The 25,299-nt window shown below is 33.5% G+C and overlaps 2 protein-coding genes across 6 annotated transcripts; one reads left to right on the forward strand and one right to left on the reverse strand.

The window, feature by feature from the left end:
* Window positions 1–68: 68 nt before the first annotated feature.
* On the reverse strand, window positions 69–4,278 carry LOC112705894 (protein ABIL2). Of its 5 annotated transcripts, none has more exons than XM_025756908.3 (11): window positions 3,645–4,216; window positions 3,130–3,182; window positions 2,860–2,991; window positions 2,621–2,703; window positions 2,370–2,520; window positions 1,443–1,542; window positions 1,221–1,313; window positions 1,089–1,131; window positions 915–997; window positions 612–757; window positions 69–483 (listed from the first exon to the last, which is right to left on the reverse strand). In XM_025756908.3, exons 3-11 carry the CDS (start codon window positions 2,962–2,964, stop codon window positions 313–315), a joined length of 975 nt encoding a protein of 324 aa, XP_025612693.1. In that variant the 5' UTR covers window positions 2,965–2,991; window positions 3,130–3,182; window positions 3,645–4,216; the 3' UTR covers window positions 69–312. The 5 variants fall into 5 exon arrangements, with proteins under 5 accessions (XP_025612693.1, XP_025612689.1, XP_025612692.1 ...); XM_025756904.3 differs by having other exon boundaries at window positions 915–1,000; XM_025756907.3 differs by having other exon boundaries at window positions 915–1,000; window positions 3,748–3,906.
* A 7,496-nt stretch (window positions 4,279–11,774) lies between these two features.
* LOC112708320 (protein RKD4-like) lies at window positions 11,775–12,914 on the forward strand. The gene is made up of 3 exons (XM_025760498.3): window positions 11,775–11,863; window positions 11,952–12,348; window positions 12,423–12,914. Exons 1-3 carry the CDS (start codon window positions 11,814–11,816, stop codon window positions 12,582–12,584), a joined length of 609 nt encoding a protein of 202 aa, XP_025616283.1. The 5' UTR covers window positions 11,775–11,813; the 3' UTR covers window positions 12,585–12,914.
* The last annotated feature ends 12,385 nt before the right edge of the window (window positions 12,915–25,299 follow it).

The following is a 25,299-nucleotide window of genomic DNA, read 5'->3' on the forward strand; positions in this document are numbered from 1 at the left end:
GCCATGTTATTTGCTCAAATTTGAGAAACATATGTAGCCTTACCCTGCAAACCGAAAAGTCGAAAAGAGAAACCAAATTTACTTGATTATATAGAATGTTTCACCATTAAAAATAAAATATCAACAATGAAACTATCATGCAAGACCATTTTGGAGACTATATAATAACAATAACAACCGTATAATACTTCTTAAGTGACAAAGTGAAACCTATTGGATCAAATGGACGAAATACTATAATGCAAAATTGACTTGTTTCCAAGCTTTCATGACATCTTTTCTCTTTCCCTTTGCTTCTAGATTTTTAGTGCATCAATACTCATCTAAGTATGTATATAGCATGTCATCCTTCTTAGACTTGCGCCTGCTTAGCAATGCCTTCAGAAGACGTTTACTTTTACTGGGGTATTGTTCAACTTCTTTGCCATTGTCTCTTTCGGCTGGCAATCGCATTGAAGCTGATTTCCGTGGCTCGGATGGGTACTGGAAGAAACATAAATGGAGATGCGGTTGAAGAAACTATAGAATTTGTTCATATTGTACCGAGCAAACAACTCGCATTTATGTCATTAATCTAATTGAAATTGATAAAGAAACAATGTTAAACTTACCCTTTGTCTTGCATTGGAAGGATTTGGTGTGGTTGGTCTAGCAGGGTTTGGAGTAGTTGGTCTACTGCTCTTTGGTGTTGTAGGCCTACTTGACCGTGACCCGGTGCGTAAAAGTGGGAATCTATGCGGTGAAACAGAACGCTTATCTACATTACATGTAAAACAACTATGAATTCGGGTAACAACAAAACCTAACCTATATCTTCGCCATTGTTTGGACATGAAAAAGAAATAACAATTTGAAAGACAATAATAACATGAACTCTAGTATATTTATATTATAAGATCTGTGTGTATACCAACCTAAAACTTTTCTTGGCATGGTTGAGGTGAATGAAAAACCTCCAGGTCTCTGAGTTTGGACAGAAGGTGATGGTGAACGCCCTCTACTGCGTCAAAATGAAGAATTATGTCAAGATACTTATCCTAGTAAAAGGCCAATTTAATGTGACAACGGCATGCAGCATTTGTAGTTACCTAGCTGTAGATGTTGGTGTTTCTCTAATTGTAGCTCGAACAGCTTTTGGGACACAAATAGAGTGAAAGGAATATAAGTTTATATTTTTAAGGTTAGCCCGAAGATGATTGATATTGAAAAGCAGAAGATACCACTCTTGAAGTGAAGCCAGTCATCTTCGTCGTCTAGGTTGCACCCAACATAGGACGATTTTGTCTGGTTCGCGCCATGCATGGTCTCCCCAGCTGAACTTACAAATGAAAGGAATGTGAGAATACTTCCTAATAAGTGATAGGAAGAAAGTATAATGGAAGTGGAGAAAGTAACAAGTTAAGTAAGATGACAGTTTTCAGAAGAATGCAGCATATACTTGCCTGGTAGAATATAACGCTTGTGATATTTTGGAGTACTGATCACCAACGACTGTTGGGTACGCCCCTCGTGATCCATATAATCTTGGCACGTCCTCATTCTCTAATGTACCATGTTATGCACCAAGAAGAAAATGTTAACCGTCTTCACAAAATTTCACAATAATCAACTTCAATGATATCGAGACAGCGCTCCTCAAAAACAACTTTATATGAAAAATTATGCAAATAACAACATACTGGCGAAGCAAGTTTCTAACTCAAAAAGTCATTTGTAATAGACAGATAATTATCAGCCATGCAAAGATTCCCTATGGGCACCACTATCAGATTTTAGCCATTGATCACAATAACTGAATATAGCTCCACTAATTTTTATACTGCTACCATTATCTGATGCGATAAACATACATTAATCTCTAAAAGTGATACAAGAAACAAAACCAAGCCTTATCTTGCTAGATACTAGACTAGAATGATGGATATGACATTATCTGGATATAAATGCTTAATGCTAATAAAATACTATACTGCTAAACATCTGAAATTCTCGTAAGATTAACATCTAAATGCAAACTTCTATTCTACATGAATCGATACAAACACTTGTATCAATAATGAAGGATGTCAATTTAGAGTATCCAGAAGCGTTAAAAGAGGACCCCAACATGAATTTCTAAGTTTTTTCACTTCCTAGTAACCATATATTTTATGACTCATCCTGGATCCTATAAATAAAGGAGAAAAGAATATATGAAATGATTCTAACTATGCCTAAAAACATATTTATTCTCAGCACCTCAAAGCAACAAACCCATGTTGATGCCTCCAATAATCTAAGATAAAGATAAATGAATTTTCCACTGTCACAGCAATTAGTTTGAGCTTTCCTTTAATGGACTGAAGCAAAGTGGAGATCACTAAGTATACCTGCTCAATACAAGATACACGTAGCTCTGCTCCGGAAACTTCAACAACCTTCTCTTCCAACAAGTCATTCACTTTATATGTCACAGAACCTAAATGATCCACAGTATTCACAAGAGCTTTAATCGCATAATCCTTTAATGTCTCTACCACTCTGCAACCACAACACGAAAAGAGAAAACAAAATAAAGATGGGAATAAGGGATATAATACTACCATCATACATATATAACAGCACGCAGCAAGTAACTCACATTTGTTTTTGGTCATCATTGGTGTATGAAAGTTCAAAATACTCGGCAGCTGAGTATAACTGTGATCTGAGATTTTTCAAATCCTAGGAACAGTGATGAAAATATGAGACATAGTTAGCAAACAAAATCATATAATAAAAGCAAGAGATGCATTATGCAAATAGGCGCTAGCCATGACGGAGGTATGGTCGAGGAACAAACTTCGCCACATAAAAGGGCATTACACATGACCAAAGTACCTTGAGACTATCATCAAAGATCAAGCTCTGCTGCATAAAAATCTCATCATCAGTTGAAGCTTCTTGAGACACAGGCTGTACCGCAGAAGTGGTGATCTTCCCCATGAATGAAAATAATAGAAGCAAGAACACCTTATCCATAAGAAAGAAAATGAATAACAGTTAATTTGAATTCATGGTGGCAGAGTGATGAGGATTAAAGAAAAAATGAAAATAAAGCACTGCCAAAAGAAAAAAAAAAAAAAGAATATCAAAACCAAGATTGGTAACCTTTTAGAAGAAGATTGTTGAGAAAACTTCAAGCCCTTGATAGATAACATACACTGACAAAAAAATAAAAAATAAAAAGACAGTAATTAGAAGAGGGATAAAGTAGGAGACAAACTCATCCCTAACAACTAATAAGATACCTAAAGCTGATTATCTAACATAATTGCTGTCTGGAAAAAAGTATATACCATAATTCAAAAACAGAGCTTTAACAACAAAATCAGTAGCATATAACATAACACTATACACTATGAGAGACAATTCCAATTTCCACACTATACAAGACAACAAATTGAACTGAACAGCACAAAATTCCATCACTTTGTCTGAATCTTCACATATACTCAATTTCCACATCAAAATTCAAATTGACACTCAAAAAGCAAAGCCCACCCAAATACTTAAAAACATCAAAAGTTCAAAATTTTAACCCCATCAAGCCCACAAGTTGCTAACTTTAAGCAGAAAAATAACAAATTGAGTAAATGGTATTAAAGGAAAATGCAGAAACAAACCTGGTAACAGCTCTTTTTTCTTCAGTTTGCAGTGGTTAGAGTGTGAAACCCACATCCCATTTGAAACGAAAATGTCAAACAAAAAACAAAGACACACACTTACCAACTAAAAACCAAAACGGTTTGGTGTTTGAGTTATTGACCAAAACGCAGCAGTGTAAAAGGGACAGCTCAAAAATTTTCCAACTTAAACAGTTAAGTGGGTGGAAGGAGAAGAAAGCACTCGGAATATTGGCAGCGGAATCCGGAATAATTTCTTCTCTTTTATTTTCTTTTTTTCATTCTATTTAAATGAATTATCATAATTTTAACAAACAAACAAAACAGAGTATAAATCCCACCTTCTAAAATTAAAGTTTATAAAAGTATTTATTAGAATATTTATCTATTGTATCAACCATTTTCTATTCATTTGTATATAATTTTTAAGTGTGTAATATTATTTAGATTTAAAATCTAACTGAAATCAGGTGTCTTAATTTTATACAACTCTATAGATAGAATGGAATAAAATATTTGTTAGAGAAGAAAATAGTACTCCAAACAGCTTTGGGAAGTAGGAAGAAATTGGTCAGTGATGGTGGCCACTTCTCTCTCATCATGGCCCCATTTTTTTATTTTTTTAAATATGACTAATTTGGAATAGCATGTAAAGGAGTTATTAGTAAACCCAAGGATTTACTTTTTTTTTTTTTTTTACCTTTATGGGGTTTTCTGACTTCTTCTATTTGTCCAAACTGTACGAGATTATTACAAGTTTAATTTAAATACGTGATTAAAGAATCTTAAAGTCTAATCCTAAACATAATTACACCTTACCTCTACAACTTCATTTGACAAAATCTCGTCTAATTCAAAGATTCCAACAGCTAATGATTTCTTCATTAACTTGTGATTATTTTAAAGATGAATTTGAGAATCCAGAAGCATAAAATATTTAACGACATTGACACTTGAGGGGCATTTATACTAATTTTGATAGAACTATTGGAATGGGCCCCTTGCCCACTAATGTTTTCTTTTGTCCCAAAAATGATTTTGAATGCAGGCCCAAGTCTGTAAATTTTGGATCCAACTTGGGTTTCTCATATTGTATCTCCATCGTCTATTTTCTTGTCATACTTTTTCTAGGTACTATACTACTAGTTAGCTAGGTACTATACTTTTCCCCATCTGCAATAATTACAAACCAAATTAAAAAAGAGAATGGTTCATGTGTATGAAACTAATAAGACACACAATTAATTATGGATAGAGAGTTAAGGCCAGAAAATTGAAAAGATGAGAATTGTTGAAACTTGAAAAACATATATAATGAAATGGCAATGCTGAAATGTGTTGGAGAAAGGAGAAGGAAATTAGGGGTGGAAAAAGGCCAGCGGCCTGCTAGGGGCCTGCAGTCTGGCCTGTGTTTGGCCTAATCTGGTCTGACCTGTTATAAAATAGGTACAGGCCCAGGTTCTTTTAAAAGCCTTAATACATTAATAGGCCAGGCCTAGGCTTACTAATTAGCCTTATAGGCTTGGCAGGTCTGCCTGGGCCTGTTAAAATATAATTAAATATATAAATAATTATTTATTATTAATAAAATTATGAGATATTTTAAATTTATTATATTTTATTATAAATATTTTTGTATATTTTAAATATGTTAGAAGTTTAAAATTTTTTATAAATATTAAATATATGACATATTATATATAACAATTTTTATTAAAAAATAATTGTTTTAAATAATATTTTTATTTTTGTAAAAAAATTATCAGGCCTTTTAACAGGCTTCAGGCCAGGTCAGGCTTAATAACAGGTCAGGCCTAATACTTTATAAAGAGCCTATAACAGGCTGCAGGCCAGGCTCAAGCCAATCAACTGTATAACAGGCCAGCCTGCCCTGACCTGTTTCCACCCCTAAAGGAAATACATGGAACGTTGGTCCCTTCATGTCCAGCAGATACTATGATGTGATATTTGCAGAGTGATATAAAATATAAAAAAATTTTAAGTGTACCGAGAATATTGGTGTTTCAATTATTTTAATCGTTGATTTTAATTAATATATTATATATATTTTTTATAATTTAGATCAACAGTTAGAATAATTGGAATATCATATTTTTAGTACACTTAAAACTCTTCTAAAATATGAGCTAGATTGTGATTTATTGATTATAGTTAGTTTTACATAATGATTGATGCTAGGTAGCCAAAAAATAATTATAATATAAAAATATTACATAAAAATTCTTATTTTCTTGAAAAGCAAGTGACATACACTTCCTTATTACTTATCTTCCTTATCACCTACTATTTTGTTGCATGTTTGAAGTCATTAATGTTCTTTCCAAAATAAATCCAGTTTCTTCCAAATCAAATCCCTAACATCTTTCAATCACATTATTATCCATTAAAATGCAATAATTCTCTGCAAAAAAATATAAAAATTAAATTAAAATATTTTAACAACTTCTACTATACAACTTATATTTTACATATAGACTATTAAAAAATAAAATATAAAATATAAAATATAAACAAAAATTAAAAAATAATTTTTAAAAAATAATTATTAACTCGTCATATTAAAATCAATAAATAAGCATACATATCAATATTAAATAAAAATATTAAAGTAATTAAAATCATGGTCTATTAGTGCACATATGAAATAATTTAAAAAATACAATAAAACGTATAGTTTAAAATTTGATAATATTAATTATAAAAATTTATTAATTATAAACATTATAAGTATGAAATTATAAATATTATGAATACAAATTATGGATGTTATGTGTATAAATTTATAGATGTTATGTGTAAATTTATCAATTGAATAAATTAATTTAAGAATTTGATATTTTTTTAAATTCAGTTATGATAAAATTTAAAAAACATGTGTTAACTTTATATTTACATATGTAATAACTAAAAAATGACGTGTATGGATATAATATCTAATAAACATGAATTTAATTTTTAGATGGTAGTTGTATGTAATTATGGATGTTATGTATATGTACGTATAAATGTTATGTGTATGAACTTAGTTAGTATACAATATAATTATAAATGCATATAAAAGCACAAAAAAAATTAAATCAGTTTATTACCATACCTCATCAAAGCTAGTGTGATTTTTCATATTCTCGAGAATTAGTTGACTGACAACAACCTCGTCGGGTGAGTCCGTCTGTTGTTCAAATTCTTCATCAGCACATTCTACCATAAGTACCGTATTAAGGTCGAATTCAAAAGCCATACTATTTGCAACGAAACGCAACTTCTTGTAAAATTTCTTGACTTATACACTATTCTACTTGCAATGGTATTATAGTCATGATTTTTGAATGATCATAATTAAATTAATGGAAAGTATATATTACAAAGAATCAAGTGCAAGTAAATGCCTTAACGGAAACAAAGAATTAATGATTTTTTCGTATTTCCATTGATTGATATTAAATATCTTAAGAGAAACAAAGAATCAAGTGTAATTAACTCAATTAATATATATTATCATTACTGTGCATTATTATTATTATTATTATTATTATTATTATTATTATTATTAATATTTAATGTATTCTTAAATATAAAAATTAAATTATAAAAGGAATATTAAGTATTGATTACAAGAATGTCTACCAGTAAGGAATATAATATTATAATTAATATCATTAATAAGTAGAATTGATAAGAATGTGATAAGTGGAATGATAAGAGAATGAGATAAAAAATAAAACTATTATTAAGTGATAATAAATAAAGTAAATTATAGAAACTTTTGGCTAATTATGGTTGAAAATTTTTTGTTATCAAACTTTTTGCAAAATATGAGGATTACTTATCGGAAAAATATAGGTAGATAATAAAAATATTAAATAATGTGAATAATAAATATATTAGATGTTCAATTCATTAGGTGTGCGGATGGTTATCCTAATATTAAGATTTAGATAAGTAATTCGGGATATACTCTACTTTTACTTTATTGGACCAATTTTAAAATATTATTCATATTGTTCATAAAATTTATTGTCAAAATCTTTAGTTATTTGCGTGTTTTTAGTCTGTTATAGATCATTTTTTGGAAAGCACTTTTTAATTTAGATATGGAAGGAGAAATGGTATAGGACACAGTTATAGAATGTATGGGTGCTTTACGCAGTTGTGGTGTCAAGAGTAAATCGGACCGTCCGATTTGTGTTTAAAAAATTTAAAAAAATTGCATTACACAAATCGGACCGTCTGATTTGTAATTTAAACAATTAAAAAAATTAATATTAAAATCGGACTATTCAATTTTTATTTTTAAAATAAAATTTTTTTTAAAAATACAAATCGGATCCTCCGATTTTTTTTCCCACACAAATCGGACCATCCGATGGTCCGATTTGTGTTTAAAATTTTTTTAACAAAGAAATCAGACCGTCCAATTTCTTCACTTTATGGTTCAAAAAAAATTATCCACATTCATATTTCGCACCACCCACCTCCATACTACATATCCAAAAAAATTAGTCGTAAATGTGTGGGGCTAACACAACAAAATAATAAGAAGAATTATTACAAAAACACTATGAATAATAATAATAATAATAATAATAATAATAATAATAATAATAATAATAATAATAATAATAATAATAATAATAATAATAATATTTTCAAACATTTTTTCACCGTTTCCCCACTTTTTTCTAAATAAGTTTTTGACACTGCCAAATATACCTCTTTCCACCCATCCAACTTTTTATTCATCTTTAATTTATGTCAATCATTTAATTATTTCTACAAGGTATATTTCATTCTTTATATATATTTTATATTATTCAGTTAGTGTGAATAATAAAAAATATTATATTTTTACTGTTGAGTATTTAATTTCTTATATTAAATACAATTAAAAGTCTATATGTTTAATTTTGTATTTTTTAAATTAAATTATTCATGATTGATGTTATTAATAAATATTTTGAGTTGTTAATTTGAGCTCATTTTTGTATTTTTTTTTATTATTGTTATAATAGTAATTCTTGAGCTCATGTTTTTTGTTGAATAAAAAACTCTCATATTTTTTATCGACTATTTTTATTATTCTCCAGCTCAAATTTATTATCATGATAAGTTTCATCAAATTTTTTAAGCCAACCCCATTTTTTATTCAAAAAATTGAGCTGAAAAATTATTATTATATTTAATTTTATTAAAACTGAAAACACTCTTACTTGTTTATTATTATTAAAACGAAATTATAATATTAAACAATCGTAATATTAAAACAAAAATTATTATTTATTAGGGTTAAGTATGATTTTGGTCTCCAATGTAGGGGCTGAAAATTTTTTTCGTCTCTCGTCTTTTTTTCGCTCTAAAATGATCCCCAAGGTTTCAGTTTGTTTTAAAATGGTCATTCGAACCAAAATGCCTATATCCCTTCTTCCTCAAAATCATGCCACCACCACCACCACCAGAACCAGAACCACCACCACCACCACTACCCACCCACTGCCACTCCATCACCATCTCCATCACACCAACCAAAACTCAGAAAATCAGCATCATCATTGTCATCCTCATCAGAACTCATATCCAAAACTCAGATCCAGAACAAAAACTCAACTCAGAAAATCATCATAAAAAATCCAGAACTCAACTCAGATAAACAAAAACTCAGATCCAGAATCAGCAACAACAATACTCCAAATTCAAATTTCAGCAACAACAATATTCCACAACAAATTTCACAAAAAATTCAGAAATTTCACAAAAAAATTCATTTTACGGAATTCACAGAAGAAGAAGAAGCGGCGGGCGGCGGTGGGTGCTGCGGTGGAAAGAAGAAGAAGAAGAAGAAGTGGGGGCGGCGGTGGGTGTGGCGGCGGGAGGAAGAAGAAGAAGAAGAAGAAGTGGCGAGCGGGGGTGGCGGTGCAGCGGCGATGCGGCGGCATGGGTCCCCTTTTTCTCCCCCCTCCCCGCTTCTGGATCCCCCTTTCTTTCTTTTTTTCTTTTATTTATTTATTTATTTTATATTTATTTTATTTATAATTTTTTTAATAAAGGATAATTTGGTAATAAAAAAAATATAATTCGTAAAAAAGACGATTTTAAAACAAATTGAAATTTTGGGGACTATTTTAGAACGAAAAAAAGACAAGGGACGAAAAAAATTTTCAGCCCCTACATTGGGGACCAAAATCATAATTAACCCTATTTATTATTATTAACAAATGTTATAGCAATAAACATGACGTTAATATTTTAAACATTATTATTATTATTATTATTATTATTATTATTATTATTTACAAAATCATAATATTAAACAAACCAGAATAAAAATGTCATATTTTCTAAAAATATTTGACCTAACTCTACAAATACTTAAATTTGTTAGGCTTAATTCTACAAACAATCTACATCTAAAAGCATAAATCAAAATTTTAAATTTTATCTTAAAACTCACGTATCGTTATTTCTATGTAAACTGTAACTTCAAAATCGTTAGAATATTCGATAAGTTTGACTAAGTGATCATTTAATAGTTCTTAACGGTTAATTTCACATAAACATAACTACTTTAAACTCTTTTCTTGTAATAAATATATTATTACTTAGAATTTTTATCAGTCACTGTCATTTCCATAATTTGGGAGGTTTCGTAAGTATTTATGATTATAAAGTTTCGAGTAAGCTAATATTATAGTGATGAATAAGTTAGTATTCTTCCGCTGTTGAAGCGATGTAACGTTTGTGACTTTGTTATATATAATTTTAGGTTTATGGTTGTATGGAAAGTGTTATGGTGAGGATGGTAAATTTTTTTAGCATGTGAGAAAAGAAAGTGGACGTCCTCTAATAGAGATACCTGTTAGAGTTGTCTTGGTTAGAAGAGACAGGTCTTACTAGAGGTTCAGGTAGTGTAGGTGTTGTGAGTCAATTTGATGTTTACTGATGCAAGATTAGATTAATAGTAATGGTGAAAAATACAATTACATAAAATACAATTACATAAAAATACAATTACATACAATTATCAATCTAGAAGAATACAATTACACTAATCTTTGTTTAATATTTTTTTTAATATAAAAAATATTAAATTAGAAACTAATAAAACATAAAATAATAATAAATTACATAGATTTAAGAAATACGTAATTTCCATGAGTCCAATATGCATGTTTACTTTGAAATAGAAAAGTAATGTTTTGAATGCATGGTGGAAATTGGAATAAATAACACATGGTATTGTACCTGGTAGTGAGGGACTTAAACCGGTGGATTTATTTTAACACTTAACCATGATCAACTTCCGAACTTCATACACTGATTTATTCTCTCTTTTCAAAAATAAAATTTGTTCCTCCACGTTAGGCCCAACCCACCCTTACAACCAAAAATAGCCATGAACTACAAAAACATAACTATGATTAATATAACCCAACTCACCTAAATCACTGCAGCGGGACAGCTTTTGTCTGTGCGTGTACCCCCATGATGCTGAAATACAAGGCCTTCAGCACGTACGGTAGCAACGGCCATGATAAAAAAGAAAAGAAAAGTAAAGTATAGTGGATGGAAGGAAAGAGCAAAGCTTGAAGTAGCAGCGTACCGTACCGTAGTCCGTACCGTACGGTACATAGTATGCATCTCCTGTGTCCCTCCAAATACAGAAAATTGGCTATCTCAACTCACAGCAGACAACCTCAGACGACAAAGCCTGCTACTGTGCTACATACACAACACAACCATTAAACGACAATGTTATTCTTATTACGTTAAATTAAACCTGCAGATAGCTGCAATAATAACGATCCTCATTCTTCAACTTCCAAGGTGTGTGCCGCCTGGCCTTGGGAATGAACGTAACTCCCTAATCAAGTATTCAAGTGGATTTCATTTATTTTCCACTAATAATGTACGGCTAATTATTAATGCATTTACACACGAATTTTATTATTGCTTCGGCACGGACAAAAAAGGAATAAACTTGGATAAGGTGGGATAAGGAATTTACTGGGGGTAAATTTGTCACCACACAAAATTTGACTAGGTTCAATTCTATTCTATACCCAAACTACTCATTCAACTATATATATATATATATTTTTCGCATATTTTCCAACACTCACTCACTCCGTCACTCTTCTCATCTTCTAATTGCTTATGGAGTTCTTTAATAACGAACTCGATTCTTTCTCTAACGACATCGACAAGTAAGTCATCATCGATAACATGTTTTCTGTTACAAACATGCTTCATGCTTTCAAGAAACCGTTTTTCTACTAACCATTTAATTTGCAGAATAATGGGGATTTCACCTATGGATGATTTCGACGATTGGGCGCCATTGTTAACCTACAAAAGCACGCAGAAGCTTTTCTTGACCGACTTGCCAGAAGTGGATAACGACTTCGACGACCTTCCACCTTTGGACGATTTCAAGAAAGAGCGCGAGGAAGAGGATCAAGAACACAAGCAGTTACTACAACTTGTTCCGAGTAGTAGTACGATTAAGAACAAGAAGAGTGAGTTGGAATACGATGAGATTAAGAAACACTTCCATTTGCCAATCACAGAAGCTGCTAGTAAGATGAACATTGGTTTGACATTGTTGAAGAGAAGGTGCAGAGAACTCAGCATCAAGCGTTGGCCTCATAGGAAAATCAAGAGCTTGCATTTACTCATACAAACTCTCAAGGTATATATTATAATTAAGTTTTGGCGCTTCATATCATTTACCAAATCTCAATGATTATTTTACTTTGAATGTAGGAGACAGGTTTGGACAATGAAGTTGAAATGTTGGAGGAAGAAATAAACATGTTGAAGCAAGTTCCAGAGACGGAAATCACACAAGAGACCAAGAAACTAAGGCAGGCTTATTTTAAAGCCAATTACAAAAGGAGGAAACTTTTGGCCTCTAACTCTTCTTGATCATCATCATCACTTAGCTAAGCTACTAATCTTTCTATGTTCATATTCCATCTGATCAAAGCAACAGTTATTAGATATTAACATAGTTTAACTGTTTAGTGCTTGTTGCAATGGTTGTATTTTGGTTAGAAGATGCGAGGATGTTTCCTCCTCTCCTTCACTAACACGTCTCCGTTGCTATGTTGATCACGTTTTTACCAAATATATATGCAGAACCTGCAAAAGCTCAGTGAGCTAAATCAAGAAAGTAGAAACAATCAACTTTACTTGGTCAATGGCGTCAATGCATAATATGGTTGGTTCATAATAAGTAAAGTATGAAACATGCTATTTTCATCGAGCGGGAGCGAATTGGGGAGAGTAAAAATTGGACCTTTAAGAATTAAGTTTACAGATTCCGTGCAGTACCATTATTTATGGTATTTGAAAATTGGAAATTTTTCTTAAGAAATATACTGAATTTAAAACATTCAATTCAATGCATGTTTCAAAGTTTAATATAATTTTTTGTGACTTATTTAATAATATAATTATGAATAGAATGACTAACATACATACAGATATTGGAAATTAAGTTAGACAAATATATTATTATTATTATTTGATGGTTTTAGTAGTTAAGAGAAAGGGGGTTGAATCTTAGCTCTTTTTTTATTTAATAACAACACTTTTTGGTCTTTGAAATAATTTTTGAAGATTTTTTTTTTGTCTTAATGTTGAATGTATTTTTAATACAATTGGGTTTGCAATAATTTTCTCTTCTTTTCCGTCCAATAACAAAATTTGCACCAACAAAATTATTAATTAAACAAGTATGAATTAATATCAAATTAATAATAATTATATTAATAATGTTTAGTCATCACTAATATTAATTTAGAGTTTTCCAAACTCATCAATCTCCTCCTTGATAACAAACATTATTAAAAAATTAAAATGGAAAAAAGTAAAGATTTGAGTATAGAGTACTCCCTTTTGAATACTTGGATTCCTTTCTTTCTAATTGTTACATGGCTCCCCCTTAATGTATGCTATTTTACCAAGGGAAGCTCTACCTATAACTTTTAAAATCAAGCTTAAGGCAACTATGTTATTCAACATGTAAAATTTTATAATGTTAAATGGCTTGATTTATGAGTAGAATTGGAGTGATAAACAAAACTCATTTGTTATCAAAAATTGATTTTCTACTCAAACAACAAAGCAACTGAGTACATATCAACCAAAAATATTTTGATGTTTCAAGAAGTTGCTATTCAATCTATTCAAAAATATTTTTCAATCAATATATCAGAGCAAAATGATCAGAACATGAAAAATATTTTTTTTAATCAAGCATGATCTTCTCAAAACATGGCATCTCAAAACATGGCAGCAATCAGAATTTTCAAAAATAAAATATTCTTAATCCAAAATAGCAAACATATTCACCAAGGTAAATCAAATATATTCCTAATCCAAAACATATTTACCAAGGTAAATCAGATGCATCCATGAGATAAATCACAAATCAAAATACATATATCTAATCCAAAATACAGAGCACAAGCATCACCACAATCAGTAGTTGAAACAAGGGTGATGAAACAAGGGTGATTATAAATCCACAAAGGATTTCATCCCCTGTTTTCTTAATTTCAATCTTTCAGTCATTTTTCTGTGAAAATTAGTAAAGCTAATTTTAAAAAATATATAAATAAATAATAACTAAATAAAATGAGAGGTAATAAACAATCTTAGTTTATAACCTTAGAATTTTAGTGGTTGAAAAAGAGAATAATTATATACCTCTAATTGACGGATGGTTCATATTGAAGAGACTCACCTATAAATTGAGTTTTTCTTTAATTCATTTCAATCAAGTCATCCAAAGAGAATAACATAATATTTCTTTGAGTAGTTTTCTTCTATATATATAGAGAGAAGTGTGTTCTCTTTTTGTCAAGAGAGAGTGTTATTGTAGTCTCCTTGTGAGAGAGAGAAGTTGTAATTCTCAAAGAAAGTTATTCAATTGTTTCCATATTTTATACAAATTTCTAATTTTTCATCTCTATATTTTGCTGTGTCATTTGTCTGGTAACTAACAGTGGTATCAGAGCCAAAGGTTGCTGATTAATATATTTTTTTCTCCGCTGCGAGTTACCGTCTAAAAAAAAATGGCAGCAAAGTATGAAATTCCGAAATTCAGTGGGAGTAATTTTTCCATATGGAAATTGAAGATAAAAGCCATTATGAGAAAAGACAATTGCGTGACAGCAATTGAAGGTAGACCCACTGGAATTACAGATGAAAAATGGAAGGAGATGGACAACAATGCTGTTGCAAACTTACACTTGGCACTACCTGATTCAGTTTTATCAAGTGTAGCAGAGAAAAAGACAGTAAAGAAAATTTGGGATACTCTCACCAAATTATATGAAGTCAAGTCACTTCACAACAAGATATTCTTGAAGAGAAGACTTTATACTCTTCGAATGAGTGAATCCACATTGGCAACGGATCACATCAATAATCTAAATACGCTATTTTCCCAACTCTCATCGTTGGAATATACCATAGCGAAAAACGAACGTACAGAGCTCTTACTTCAAAGTCTACCAGATTCATATGATCAGCTTATCATTAACTTAACTAATAATGTTTTGACTGATTATCTTTCTTTTGATGACATGGCTGCTGCGGTTCTTGAAGAAGAATCTAGGCGCAAGAATAAGGAAGATAGATTAGAAAGCTCAAAACAAGCAGAGGCTTTGTTGATGACAGGAGGGAGATCAATGGAGCGTGGTTTCAGTGGGAGTCAAAGTAGACCAAAGTCACAAAGTAAGAAGCAGGTCAAATGCTACAATTGTGGTAAGAGAGGGCACTTCAAGAAAGATTGTTGGAATAAGAAGAGTATAGAGAAGGTTCCAGAAGGATCAAGTTCTCAAGGATGTGTTGCAAGTACCTCTGATGATGGAGAAAATCCTGTATGGCGAAGCAACAATTGGTTCTAAAGGCAGTAAACAGCTCACTGATGTTTGGATTGTTGATTCAGGAGCAACATGGCACATGACTCCTCATCGTGATTGGTTTTGTACATATGAACCTGTCTTGGAAGGATCTGTGTTTATGGGAAACGATCATGCCTTAGAAATTGTTGGAATGGATACTGTCAAAATAAAAATGTTTGATGGTTCTATTCGTTCACTTCAAGGGGTAAGACATGTGAAAGGCTTGAAGAAGAATTTGTTGTCGATTGGGAAATTGGATGAACTTGGTTGTAAGACCCATATTGAAGGTGGGATCTTAAAAGTTGTTAAAGGAGCTCTTGTGGTAATAAAAGCAGAAAAGATTGCAGCAAATCTATACATGCTTATGGGAGATACTTTGCAAGAGGCAGAGGCATCAGTTGCTTCAACAAGCCAAGAAGAAATGATGATGATATGGCATTGCAAACTAGGCCACATGTCAGAACGAGGCTTGAAGATTCTTGTAGAACGTAATCTCATTCCCGGGCTCAAATCGGTAAACTTACCATTTTGTAAGCACTGCGTTACAAGCAAACAACATAGATTGACGTTTGGTAGATCAACTGCTCGGAGCAAGCACATATTGGAGTTGATTCATTCTGATGTGTGGGAATCGCCGGAGATGTCCCTAGGAGGAGCAAAATATCTTGTATCATTTATTGATGATTACTCTAGGAGGCTATGGGTGTACCCGATCAAGAAAAAGTCAGACGTGTTTGCGATGTTCAAAGATTTCAAAGCAAAGTTAGAACTTGAATCTGGAAAGAAGATCAAGTGTTTAAGGACAGATAATGGAGGAGAATATGTTGATGGTGATTTTCTAACATTTTGCAAGCAAGCAGGTATTCAACGACAATTCACAGTTGCATATACGCCTCAGCAAAATGGTGTAGCAGAGCGAATGAATAGGATTCTCCTAGAAAGAGCACGAGCTATGTTGCAAACTGCAGGTTTAGCCAAGTCTTTTTGGGCAGAAGCTGTTAAAACCGCCTGTTATGTGATAAATCAGTCACCATCAACTGCAATTGGGTTAAAGACACCAATGGAGATGTGGCAAGGTAAGCCACCTAATTATTCTTCTTTACATATATTTGGTTGTCCTGTGTACGTGATGTACAATTCCCAAGAAAGAACAAAGCTAGACCCAAAGTCTAGAAAATGTATATTCTTGGGTTATGCTGACGGTGTTAAGGGGTATCACCTGTGGGATCCCACTGCCCGCAAGGTAGTTGTCAGTAGAGATGTGATATTTGCAGAAGATGAATTGCAAAAAGAACAAGAAAATGACAGCACTATTAAAGAGATAACCACTGTTCAAATAGATGAAAAATGCAGAGAAGGTGATCTTTCTGAAGCAGAACCACAGCACGAAGAACAAGAAGCAGAGGCTAATGACATAGAAGTTCGTCGATCCACTCGACAAAGAAGAACACCATCATGGCACTCAAATTATGTTTTGACAAACCATGATGCATATTGTCTTTTGACAGAAGATAGAGAGCCAACAACTTTTATGGAGGCTATGCGCAATCCAGACGCTTCCATGTGGATGACAGCAATGCAAGAAGAAATTGAGGCATTACATAGGAACCATACCTGGAAACTTGTTGAACGTCCAGCAGGTCGGAAAGCCATCGGTAACAAATGGGTTTACAAGGTCAAACGAGATAGTAATGAATAGGTGGAACGATATCGTGCAAGATTGGTTGTCAAGGGATATGCTCAGAAAGAAGGTATTGACTTCAATGAAATATTTTCTCCGGTGGTGAGACTAACTACTATTAGAGTAGTTTTGGCTATGTGTGCTGCATTTGATTTACATCTAGAGCAATTAGATGTAAAGACTGCTTTTCTTCATGGAGAACTTGAAGAAGAGATATATATGCTCCAACCAGAAAGTTTTGAAGAACAAGGAAAAGAAAACTTGGTTTGCAGGTTAACTAAATCTCTGTACGGTCTAATGCAGGCGCCAAGGTGTTGGTACAAGAGATTTGATTCTTTCATTATTAGCCTTGGATACAATAGACTTAGTTCAGATCATTGTACTTATTACAAGAGGTCTGGTGATAATGATTTCATCATTCTACTGTTGTATGTGGATGACATGTTGGTGGTAGGTCCCAACAAAGATCAAATCCAAGAATTGAAGGCACAGTTGGCTAGGGAGTTTGATATGAAAGACTTGGGACCAGCAAACAAGATTTTAGGGATGCAAATTCACCGAGACAAAAAAGATAGGAAGATTTGGCTATCGCAAAAGAATTATTTGAAGAAAATCTTGCAACGCTTCAATATGCAAGAATGTAAGCCAATTTCAACCCCACTTCCTACGAATTTCAAATTATCCTCAAGTATGTGCCCTAGTAGTGAAGCAGAGAGGATGGAAATGTCTCGAGTACCGTATGCATCAGCGGTGGGAAGCCTTATGTATGCCATGATCTGTACAAGGCCAGATATTGCTCAAGCAGTTGCGGTGGTAAGTCGATTTATGGCAGATCCGGGTAAAGAGCATTGGAATGTTGTTAAGAGGATCTTGAGATACATCAAAGGAACCTCAAATGTTGCATTATGTTTTGGAGGATCAGAATTCATTGTCAATGGATATGTCGACTCAGACTTTGCAGGTGATCTTGATAAACGAAAATCTACTACAGGCTATGTGTTTACACTTGCAGGAGGAGCTGTGAGCTGGCTATCTAAATTACAGACTGTTGTAGCTTTATCTACTACAGAAGCTGAATATATGGCAGCTACACAAGCATGCAAGGAAGCTATTTGGATCCAAAGGTTGATAGAAGAACTCGGGCACAAACAACAGAAGATTTCTGTGTATTGTGATAGTCAGAGTGCCTTGCACATTGCAAGGAATCCTGCCTTTCATTCAAGAACAAAACACATTGGAGTACAATATCACTTTGTTCGGGAAGTAGTAGAAGAAGGAAGTGTTGATATGCAGAAGATTCACACTAAAGATAACCTAGCAGATGCCATGACAAAACCAATCAACACAAAAAAGTTTGAATGGTGTAGATCCTCATACGGCCTATGGAATACATGAGCAACATGAATTTTGAAAATTTATCAAAATTAGCTTTAAGTGGGAGATTGTGAAAATTAGTAAAGCTAATTTTAGAAAATATATAAATAAATAATAACTAAATAAAATGAGAGGTAATAAACAATCTTAGTTTATAACCTTAGAATTTTAGTGGTTGAAAAAGAGAATAATTATATACCTCTAATTGACGGATGGTTCATATTGAAGAGACTCACCTATAAATTGAGTTTTTCTTTAATTCATTTCAATCAAGTCATCCAAAGAGAATAACATAATATTTCTTTGAGTAGTTTTCTTCTATATATATAGAGAGAAGTGTGTTCTCCTTTTGTCAAGAGAGAGTGTTATTGTAGTCTCCTTGTGAGAGAGAGAAGTTGTAATTCTCAAAGAAAGTTATTCAATTGTTTCCATATTTTATACAAATTTCTAATTTTTCATCTCTATATTTTACTGTGTCATTTGTCTGGTACCTAACATTTTCCCCCTTTTGTAATCAAAGAGGCACCTACAAAAAATAGCATTGGAAGCAAAATATCCAAAATATAACAAAAATACCAAGTGTTTATCACAGTATCAGATTGAGCCGAAACTAGCCAAATATCAACAAAAGAAAAAAATACAGTGATTAATCATCAGATAAATTGTACTCAGAGCCATCTGCATTATGATCACTGGCAGTATCCATCTCCTCCTCAAAATTCTGCAGCATTAGATCCACCCTGTCTTTGCACTTGACCCAAGTCCTTTCATTTTCATAGGCTAATTTGTGGGCTTTCTTGTATGATTTCACCATTAGCTTTGACATGTTGCAGAACTTTGTGAGAATTTCTTTGATCAATTCTGTTGTCTTGGAAGACTCAAGCCGACTTTCAAACTCACTGTTCGAGAGGACTGACTTCTTCCCTTTGGATCCCTTCGTAGCTCCTCCTCCTTTAATCATTGAGACCTTATTCTCTATATATAGCTTCATTGGTTAAATCAACTTTAAAATATTCAAAGATATCGGTGAGAAACATGCCATAAGGTAGATGTGCCTTTTTGGTACTCTTAACAGATTTCCACGTGTCTTATCATAAGATAACTGAAAGAGATAGGAGAAGAAGTAACAAGAGCAAAGAGTACAATAGAGTCAGAAACAGTTACTCTGTTATGTGAACCACTCTGAGGAGTAAGAATATGGGTGATGATTCGGTGCAGCAGCGAGTTCTCAGGATCGAGGGCCTTATGAGTGGGGATAGAGCCATCCAAGCCAGGTAAGTTTGCAAAAATTTGTTGCAGGGCAATCTGGTGAGTCACTCCAACCTGAGAATCCCATTTGTCAGACATGTATGCTCGTGGTCCCTCATCAATGTACCCCAAGGCGGCACTTATGATTTCTGAGTTCAAAGTCATATACACACGCTTTACATAGGAGTGTATGGTGCCATCAATCAGTCTTATATTAGCATAGAATTCTCGCACCAACCTTGGGTAAACCAGTTTTTGAATGTGGAGCAGAGGGGTCCATTTCAGATTGTCAAACAGAGGAGTAAGATTGATTCCTTTAGCAGCCAGTGAGTCAAGATTTACTAAGTGTGAGGCACAAAGATGACGCCTTTCCAACACTTCCTTGTGGAACTCATAGGAGGCACACGAGTTGAATCTAGATGGATCATAGTGTGAATGCGGTTTGTTGAATTTGTTCTTGAAGTCCAGTGATTCCAAGTTGGCCAGTTTTGTTGTGTTGTGTAACACGAAACTTTTCTTCTTTTGTGAGCTTCGGCCAGGGGTGGTCTTCTTTGGTGGTGATGGCGGTGGTGATGGTGTAGGTGAGGTGTGGGACTCTTCTTCCTCTTCCATGGTTGGCTCCTTCTTCTTTCCAGATTTTCTTCTTCTAGAGGTTTTCTGGGCTATTACCTTCGCGCGCATGGTCTCGGTTTGTTTGGATGGAGGTGAGTGAAAAGATGAAGAAGTAGAATGAATGTGTATATGAGTGTGGGTTTGAGGAGTGGAAGGTTTTTAGGAGAGGCGAATTCGTTCATTCTTTCTTGGAGCAGTTTTCTTTTTCATGATAATGAAAATGGAGAAGTGGAAGGGGAAAGATGAAGAGAGAACCGAATGGAGTAGAGGGACGCATTAAATGTTGAGTGGTAAGAGAAATGGAGGGAGTTTAATGACCATTAATGAGCGGTTATTAACCAAGGGAGGTTTCCTTTTATTTGAAATTAAAAACTGAAAAGTTGTTTCCTAGAATCAAAAGATGAGAAGAGAGAAAAGATTTGATTTGACAATGATCTTCTTTCAACAATATTTGATGAGACAACAAAAAGGAATTGTGATTTACACAAAGAGAAACTAACAAAACGGTCAGAGTGGGGTCAAAGACATTTGGTGGGGCCCAAAAAGATTAATGTCTGCGCAGTCTCCCCCTTGATGATAGCCCGTTCAACACATCCTGAAATTTGTCTCCTGCTTTCCTACGAGACAAAATTAAATAGAGTAAAAAAAATTCACAAGTTATCAATAGAGCTTAAGTCTATCATTCCCAAGCTTTTTCTCAAAGTGCAGAATCTGTCTTCACAGAGGGATTTTGTAAAAATGTCAACAAGTTAGTCTTCAGATTTTACAAATTGAATATCAATAGTACCCTTTTGCACATTGATGGTTTCAGTGGCTAAGAGAAGGGGGGTTGAATCTTAGCCCCTTTTTGCTTGGTAACACTTGCTGGACTTAGAAGAAACTTTTCTGTTTTTAGCTCGTCCCTAGCCACGAGACATTTTCATTTTGTCTCGTCACTTGACACGAGACATTTTTTATTTTTCATCTGAACAGTAAAAAACAGAATTGAAGTTGTAAGAGAGAGAGAAGATTACACCCAGATATATCCTGGTTCAGCTGCTAAGTGCAATACAGCCTACATCCAGTCTCCATCACAACAATGATGGAATTTCACTATAATCATCCAGATTACAACTTGTAAAGTACTAACCCAACTTACAAGGGGATTCCCACAGAATCATGAAACACAACATAGATGAACAAAGGAAGTCTAAGACATCTATGGCTTTTTCTTTTAATTTTGCACTCTCTGCCTTTTTCCGCTCTATGGCTTTTTCTTACAAACCTTACTGTTTGCCTTTTTCCATGAGACTCAAGACATGACAAAATTAAACAGAAAAATACTAAACAGAAAACATTGAAGGAGAAGAAGAACTGCTAGCTTAGGTAGCTCTGAGAACTTTGTGCCTTGCACTCTCAAATCTTACTCCTTGAATCAAACCATGACTGTTCACCCCTTTTATAGAGAAGTGAAGCCTTCACAGTTGAAACACAAACCCGAGCTCAGCTTCTTTTCCTTCACAACAAAACCGGTTCGGCCACAAAGAGAGAAGAGGTAACTCATGCAAAAACCAACATGCAAATACCTCTAGTCCTTCCTTGGTCATCACTCTTCATCAATCCGAGCTCTCCATCCTTGGCTTGCTCTCCAAGATGAATTTCTGGCCCTTGATGCTTCATGATGATGATGACTTCATCTGCTTCAATCTCTGCCTTCAACCATCACTTCGCCACTCTAGCTACTCCCTGTGGTGGTTGAGCAGAATCAAAGACAAGCCATGCCTCTAAGATCTTCCTTGCTGGCCGAATCTTCATCCTTTCCTTTTTGAGCATGAAAAGATCAAGATATCCTCACCAAATCTAACCATATTTGGTGAGTATTTTAGCTACAGCTCATTTTTATTTTAGTATGTTTTCTTGCCATCATTAGCTTGATGGTCTTGATGCATGCTTTCCTTTCTTTTTGGTAGCTCCAAGTAGCTTCCATGGCTTCCTGTGTAATAACCGAAGAAAGAAGAAGAAAGAGATGAGAGAGAAGAGAGAAAATATTCAATGGATTTGAACAATAATCAATGAACAAAGAGAGAGAATAAAAGTGAATTCAAGTTTCCCACTTCCCTTTGTTGAGTAGCGTGTAGTGTCATAATAGCCATCAAATCAATCTTCTCTTTCTTTCTTATGTTTCCAATGCATTAATTAAATTTGAAATCCTTCAAAATAATGAAGTGGAATCCGTTGGAAGCATTTAGACATCTCATTTGCTTCATGGATTCGAATAAGGCATGGAAACATTCATCAACATTGGGCTTGGTAGCAATAGATTTCATTTTGGCCCAATATCATTTTCCTTTCAGACCATGCATGCTAAACACATTGGGCTTGTGTCATTATTTAAATTTCTGGCCCAATAGTAACATTTGCTTTCCTGATGAAATTTGGAACATGCACAAAGCAAATGGAAAGCATGTAACACACTTGGGCTTAGAGCAATCAAAATCATTTGGGCCCAAGTAACATTAAATCAGCCATATTCATCATATATTATTAAAACCAAAGGCTGAATGTATTTTGGGCTTGCACCAGAAAATTGTTTTCGGCCCAATATAAAACCTGCATCACAAAATTATCATATGATTAATTAAGATTGAACTAATAATTTTGCAATTAAATATTTTAATATTGTTTGTTCATCATCTAAATTAAATTAGAGTTTTCCAAACTCATCACACATGTTCTCTATTAAAGTGATATTAATCTCAATGTGCTTGGTTCTTGAGTGCAAAACATGATTTTTTGAAATGTTTATAGCACTCATATTGTCACAAAACAATGGTATACTATTGATTTTTAATTTGTAATCTTCTAATTGAGTTTTTAACTAAATTAATTGTGAACAACAAGCGGAGGCAGAGATATATTCAGCTTCGGCTGTGGATAGAGCTACTGTGGGTTGCTTTTTGCTTGACCACATGTTGAGGGAGCTTTCAAGGAAGCAACACATGCCGGATGTGCTCGTTCTATCCACCCTATCTCCCGCATAATCTGCATCACAAAACCCTACTGCACAAAAATTATCAGATTTTGGATACCATAAGCCATAATCACTAGTTTCCTTAATGTATCTAATGATGCGCTTAACAGCTGAAAGATGAGATTCTTTTGGGTGAGATTGAAATCTTGAACATACACCCACACTTTGGACAATATCTGGTCTAGAGGAGGTAAGGTACATGAGTGAACCTATCATTCCTCTATACCTTGTTTCATCCACATCTTTCCCATTATCATCCTTTTCAAGTTTAGCGTTAGGATGCATTGGTGTTCCCATCGGTTTAGAATTTTCTAGGCCAAATTTTTTGATTAGTTCTAGTACATACTTTTTTTGGTGAATAAAGGTGCCACTAGGAGTTTGTTTAGTTTGGAGACTAAGAAAGAAAGTTAGCTCTCCCATTAAACTCATTTCAAACTCACTAGTTATGAGTTTTCCAAACTCTTCACACAAAGATTCATTGGACGATCCAAATACAATGTCATCTACATAAACTTGAACTAAGAGAATATCATCATTAGATGCTTTAATAAATAAAGTAGTATCTGTGGTACCCCTTTGAAATTGATTTTCTAGCAAGAAGGCACTAAGTCTTTCATACCAAGCTCTTGGAGCTTGTCTAAGGCCATAAAGAGCCTTAGAGAGTTTGAAAACATGGTTTGGAAATTCTTTATCTTCAAAACTGGGGGGTTGTGCCACAAACACTTCTCTATCAATAAAGCCATTAAGGAAAGCACATTTGACATCCATTTGAAACATTTTAAAACTCTTATGGGCAGCATAGGTAAGAAGCAACCTAATTACTTCCATTCTTGCTATCGGAGCAAAAGACTCATCAAAATCTACACCATCTTCTTGATCGTAACCTTGGGCCACTAATCTAGCCTTGTTACGAACAACTTTTTCATCCTCACCTAATTTATTTTTGAAAACCCACTTAGTACCTGTTACCTTCTTACCATCCGAATGAGGTACTAGTGTCCAAACTTCATTATTGTCAAATTGAGCGAGCTCTTCTTGCATGGCTTTGACCCATGATGGATCTTCAAGAGCTTGTTTTACATTGTTGGACTCCATTTGTGACAAGAGGGCAAAATTGCTTGGTTCAGATAGCCTTTTTGTTGAGGATCTTGTTGTTACACCTTGAGAGGGATCACCAATGATAAAGTCATGAGGATAACCCCTCATGGACTTCCATTCTCTTAGCTTTCAGAGTGGTGTTAAGCTTTGATGAGCTTTTGTGGGTTACTCTGTTCCAAATTCTCTTGCTGGCTCAGGAGACAAAATGAAAATATCTCTTCCATTATGACGAGACAAAACTGGACGGACAGATTCTTCATTTTGAACAGATTTGGAATTTTTTTCATTGGTTTCTTTATTGACAGCATCTTCACCATCTGAATCATTATCTATCACAGCATTGGGAATTAAATTAGAATCACAAAATGATACATGTATGGATTCCTCTATGGTTCTATGCTCTTTGAGGTAAATTCTATAAGCTTTGCTAGTGGTGGAGTATCCAACAAACATTCCTTCATATGATTTTGGATCAAATTTACCAAGATTTTCTTTGTTATTAAGCGCAAAACATTTGTATCCAAAAACATGAAAATACTTAAGATTAGGAGGGGTTCATTTCCATAGCTCATAAAGAGTTTTCTTCAACCCTTTTCTAATTATGGTCCTATTCAAAATATAACAAGCTGTATTCACAGCTTCAGCACATAGAAATTTTGGACCCTCATTTTCACACAACATAGCCCTAGTCATCTCTTGAAG

This window comes from Arachis hypogaea, chromosome 8 (genome assembly GCF_003086295.3).
Source record: "Arachis hypogaea cultivar Tifrunner chromosome 8, arahy.Tifrunner.gnm2.J5K5, whole genome shotgun sequence".
Classification (NCBI taxonomy): domain Eukaryota; kingdom Viridiplantae; phylum Streptophyta; class Magnoliopsida; order Fabales; family Fabaceae; genus Arachis; species Arachis hypogaea.